The sequence below is a fragment of the Octopus sinensis genome, linkage group LG12 (assembly GCF_006345805.1).
Source record: "Octopus sinensis linkage group LG12, ASM634580v1, whole genome shotgun sequence".
In the NCBI taxonomy this organism is placed as follows: Eukaryota; Metazoa; Mollusca; class Cephalopoda; order Octopoda; family Octopodidae; genus Octopus; species Octopus sinensis.
Genome location: NC_043008.1, coordinates 70,444,130 through 70,450,129, shown reverse-complemented (window position 1 = coordinate 70,450,129; position 6,000 = coordinate 70,444,130). Strand labels below are relative to the sequence as shown.

The 6,000-nt window shown below is 35.8% G+C and overlaps 1 protein-coding gene across 10 annotated transcripts in view; it reads right to left on the bottom strand.

Annotated features, from left to right (window-relative positions):
- Positions 1–6,000, bottom strand: part of LOC115218071 (zwei Ig domain protein zig-8) — a 547,852-nt gene that overhangs the window by 16,226 nt on the left and 525,626 nt on the right. For 6 of the 10 annotated variants that reach the window (XM_036508049.1, XM_036508046.1, XM_036508048.1 and 3 more), the window contains one exon: positions 4,072–4,110. The exons of the other annotated variants lie outside the window; for them this stretch is intronic. In XM_036508049.1, coding sequence (XP_036363942.1) covers positions 4,072–4,110 — 39 coding nt within the window. The remainder of the gene's footprint in view (positions 1–4,071; positions 4,111–6,000) is intronic. 10 annotated transcript variants of the gene reach the window in all.

The window sequence follows — 6,000 nt, the reverse complement described above, 5'->3', positions numbered from 1 at the left end:
ATCTACTGTGTTCTCTCTCTGACTTTTCTACCACTACTACAATGGCGGCTGATCCTCGGTGTTGTCTGGTCACATTCCACTTCTAATCAGGCACTCTCAACTCAGTTACCTCTCTTCCTTTCATCACCCATGCTGTGTTCATTAATTGAAGCCCTAATCTAACAAGCCCCCACCCTTCCCTACCAGAATATCAGCCCACAGGAACTTCCAGTTCATCTTTTTGCTACAGCTACTGATTTGCAACAGATAAAATGGAACGTGAACTCCATCACTCTCACTGGTCTCAGAACATCTGCAAACACCTGGCAGAGTCCTTTTATCTTGGCCAAAGTCCCCCCCCTGTATTTTTCTTCAAATATTCTAAGTATCATCTACAGAAAGACCGCCAAGTTCATTGGCTACCACTGGCTACCCACTGGCTACCCACAACAACATTGTTTCCTCTCCTTCATTTTTACCATCGTTTATTTTCTGGAGTTACAGGTAACAGGGATTTATCTCCCCACTAGTTATATATACAAATGTGTATTTTGCACTAAAAAGCCAATACCAGAGTTTCTGTCATGGTATCCTCCTCAGTATAGTTTGCTCTAACAGAATATTCACATTTTAAGCAGGGATAAATATTACCTCTCAGTATTAATACTGACTCCATTGATAGTATCAACCTTTAGACCATGTAATATATAATATAGTCAGATTTACCAGTTTTATCTTCCTGAATGAATCCTATCACTCAAATTATGCACTAAAACACTTGAACCAATCCTTCCACCACAAACTACAACCTGCTGGAACAAGGTTTACTTTTTTTTTTCTATTTTACATTACAAAAAAGACACCACCCAACAGAAGTTCAAAGTTAGACATGAAGGCCATTGAACACGTCAGTCTATGAACACCAGCAGAAACTGGATAGATTTAACTTTGATTCCTGACACAAATTAATAAAAACAAGATCCAGTAAGGTTTGACATTTTCCTAAGGAAATATTATCTATATGGAAAAATTCTGGTTTTTGAAATAAATAATATTACATTAGGAAATATCTTTTTTAGGTGGGTGGTGAATACAGACAAGACAACATATCTGAAACAGACAAGCCTGAAAGTCAAGATTGTACACATATTTCTCTGCCACTTGATCAGAAGTCATCGATAATATATGTACAACACAAATGTTTACCTGCATATGTTGATATTTAAACTATCACTGAGATAAATTTGCTTTTCATCCCACCAGGGTTGGTATACTCTACAATAAGTGTCTCTGAAATTTGTGACCTTAAGCTTTATGTTTGATATATTATTATTATTAATCATTATTGTTATTATCATCATCATCATCATAAGGGCAGCATGATGGCAGAATTGTTAGTATGCAAGGCAAACTGTTTTGTGACATTTCATCTACCTTTACATTCTGACTTCAAATTCTGCTGAGATTGACTTTGCCTTTTATTCTTTCAGGGTTAATAAAATAGATATCAGTGAAGCACTGGGATTGATGTAATCGATTCGCCCCTTCCCCCAAATTTCAACCCTTGTGCCTACAATAGAAAGCATTATTATTATCATTGATGAAACCCCAACCTTCAAAATTGCTGGCTTTGTGCCAAAATTTGAAACTATCATTCTTATTATTTTTACTATTATTATTAAGACAGTAGCATGGAAAAATTGTTAGTTCACCAGACAAAATGCTTAGCAGCATTTCATTGTGTCTTTATGCTTTAAGTTCAAATTCCCTTGAGGTCAACTTTGCCTTTCATCCTTTTGGCGTTGATGCAAATAAGTACCAGTTGAGCACTAGAGTTGATGTAGAAGACTTGCTTTTCCACTAAATATCAAACCTTGTGCATATAACAAAAATCGATTATTTTTATTATTATTATTGTAAGATGGCGCAGGAGTGGTTGTGTGGTATGTAGCTTGCTTACCAACCATATGGTTCTGGGTTCAGTCCCACCTATAGCCTCGAGCCGACCAAAGCCTTGTGAGTGGATTTGGTAGACGGAAAATGAAAGAAGCCCGTTGTATATATGTATATGCATATATATATATATGTGTGTGTGTTTGTCCCCCCAACATCGCTTGACAACTGATTCTGGCGTGTTTACATTCCCGTAACTTAGCGGTTTGGCAAAAGAGACTGATAAAATAAGTACTAGGCTTACAAAGAATAAGTCCTGGGGTCGATTTGCTCGACTAAAGGCAGTGCTCCAGCATGGCCACAGTCAAATAACTGAAACAAGTAAAAGAGTATGGTATGCTGACAGAATCATTAACACACCAGGCAAAATGCTTAGTAGCAATTTTTTGACCAATTCTTTACATTCTGAGTTTAAACTCTGTTGAAGTTGATTTTACCTTTCATCCTTTCAGAGTCAATAAAATAGTCAAGTCAAGCATTGGGGTCAATGTAGTTGACTAGTTCCCTCCTGCAAAATTTCATGGTCTTGTGCCCATAGTAGAAAGGATTATTATTATTGTTATGGCACTGAGCTGGCAAAATCATTTACTCATCAAGCAAAATGCTTTCCAACATTTGTTCTAACTCTTTACATTCTCAGCTCAAATCCTGCTGAAGTGAAATTTGATTTCCATTCTTCTGAGTTTCATAAAAATAAAGTACCTCTCATATACTGGGGTTAATCTAATAAACTTACCATGCCCCCAAAAATCTCAGGTCTTATGCATGTGATAAAAACAACTATTATTGATAATATTGTATTTTTTTGCCAACAGTCCCATGTAAGTTTCCATTTCACCACCAAGTACACTTCCATGTTTGCAAGGTGTATTGATAGTATCATGTTTTGGGGTGAGAAATGGGGTGGATTGGTCAGTTTTGCATTATTGCGAAATTTAGCTTGTTGCTTCGAGTGCTATTTTAGCAATACATTTGTAGTTTAGACATGTGTTGATTGTTTAGACAAGTGTTATAATTTGTTGAATGCTGTTTGTATAATGTTTATGTGTATATGAATTGTACTGTATGATCATTGCAATGATCAACAAAAAAAAAATGTACTCATTGCAATATTGTTTAACGAATACAGAATTATAATTGAGCTACTTCGAGTTTCATGCTTGGAGAGTGCGATAATCAAATCAGTTTGTAAAGCATGCTGCATACAATCTGGAAATCGTTCAGGCTAAAAACAAAGCAAAACAAAAGCTTAAATTATTGCTGCATCATGCATGGTACTCTATACAGGTGTGTCTGATAATTGCACTATCTCATCATGAAACTTGAAGTAAATCACATAGAACTCTTGTCGTCATTAAATGATATATATAGGGTTTTTTTAGGTTGAGCACTTACCAATCACTCTAGAGATGGTGGCAAGACAAAATGCAGCCAGACACAGAAACCAAACCTCAAAAATGATATATACAAGCACCAGTCTATAAAAGCAGATTGTGATGACCCCACCAACCCATGCCAGCATGGAAGGAGACATAAAATGATGATGGCAATAATATCTGTATGTATGTCTATCTATATACATATATATATATAGGGATGATTATATGAAATCAATGATGATGACTGATAATTATGAGCATGTGTGTCTTCATGACAGTGTGTGTGCATGTATTTTTCAGAGACAGATAGATAGATAGACAGATAGAGATATATATGGATGTGTACATGCACATATATATATATATATATGTATATATAATATATATTTGCTTGTGTTTGCATCTAGAAACAAGAAAAATAAGTACTCAATACAAAAATAGAGTGTAATTATTGTTGAGCTGAGATCATTCTCTGTTATTACTCTATTATGTTTCATGAGACTCCTTGCTGATCACGAAATGTATTTCTATCTAACTACCTTTCTATCTACTCATATATATATATATATATATATAATATATATATATATATACATCTATATATATGTATGTATATGTATATATACACGTGTGTATATATATATGTATGTATAAATAAATAAATGAATATATATATGTATAAATATATATATATATACACAAACATACATGTATGTATATATAAAATAGTGAAGTTGATCACAAAAAAATGTTCCATTACCTGGAGTGTCTGCGTTCCCCACCTCTACTGAATTTTCTCCTGAAAAACATGGTGTAAAAGAAACATATTTGAATTGTATGTGTGTGAGAGAGAGGAGAGAGGAGAGAGAAACAGAGAGAGAGCGAGAAGAGAGAAAAAGAGAGAGGTGGGAGAGTGAGAAAGAGAAGGGGAGGGAGAGTGAGAGGCAGTGGGACTGAGTGTGAGATGAAGATGGTGGGAGTGAGTGAAAAGGTGTGGAGAGAAGGTGGGAGATAGAGACTAATGGTTATGAAACTTATGAGAGTTTGTGTATGTGTTTGTGCGTGTATGTATGTGTGAGACAGTAGAGATAGATAGATAGATAGATAGAGAGAGAGAGAGAGAGAAAAGAGAGAGAAAAGAGAGAGCTAGAACAGACTAAGTGAAAAAGAGAGTGAAGGATAGGAACAAAAGTTAGATGAGAAGAGATAGATAGGGAAAGAGAGAGAGAGTGGCAATATATGAGAAAAAAGAGAGAGAATGTGGTTGACTAATATGGATGTGTAAGATGGTGACAGAGAAATATGGAAAGAGTATGACATTAAGGGAGTGTGAGTGTATGAGAGAGAGAGAGAGAGAGGATATGAAAGAAAGAGAGAGACAGAAGAAAGAACAGCTGGAGAACTATATATGTAGTGTATAGAGAGATAGTAGTGAGCCTATGTAATATGCGTACCTATGTGTCTATATGTAGGTATTTGATTCTATAATAATAGTTATACATATGCATGTATGGTTCGATTCTTTTTCTGTGTAAAGCACTCAATACATATTCATGATGAGTTTTATAATGTGATACACACGCATGCACGCACACACACACATACACATGGTGGTTGTCTACTCCTTATGCAGAATCTGACCACCTTAGATCTATCATGGCATCTGATGTGGATTTTAAACCAGACAATGTTTTGATAAGACTCCCACATTAATTGCATATCTGCTTTGGACCACCAAGAGCTGCAGTTAAATTCTGATTTTTGTGGATCTTAAAATGTCTTCTGAGGATTATTTACATTATTTACAATGACAGATATTTTGTCCTCATCTTGTTTGTTGTTAACAACATTTTGGCTGATATACCCTCCAGCCTCCATCAGGTGTCTTGGAGAAATTTTGAACCTGGGTTCTCATTCCTAAGGTATTTTTCGATGTTGTTGTTATTATTATTATTATTATTATCATTATTATTATTATTATTCAGGCCACTGCCATGAATCAAAATCAGAATCTGGAGGTTAGTAGCCTGCGCTCTTAACCACTATGCCATATGACCACGGGCATAGGGCGTAGTGTTTAAGTGTGCAGGTTACTAACCCCAAGATTCTTATTTTGATTCATGGCAGTGACCTGAATAATAATAATAATGATAATAATAATAATAATAACAACAACATCGAAAAATACCTTAGGAATGAGAACCCAGGTTCGAAATTTCCCCAAGACGCCTGATGGAGGCTGGAGGGTATATCACGGAGACCATTGCATATGAGGCTCAGGTGATGTATAGAAAAATATATGGAAGTATAAAGGCACAATAGAAAGTCCTTTCATGACTGGTTTTACCAAACACAAGCCCTTTATTATTCAGGAGTGGTGTAATATCACAGCCTTGGCTAGGCATGTATGGTAGTTGACGGAAAGCACCATGGATTACAGGTGATGAGTGCTGGAGAGGTGTAAGCCTTACTTCAATAGTAGTAGCAGGTATAGTCTATGCCTGGCTAAGAAAAGAACTCCCTTCACTTGGGTCTTCTAACTTAATTGTGAAAGTGAGGTTTTCTGCTCATGTCCACATGAAAGAAAATATGTTAGTGATAATCTATGAACTCCATCATGATTATGAACTTTAGAACCTCCACCATCAGTACTAGCTAGCAGCATAGCCTGAAAGTTCAGCACAGCTTG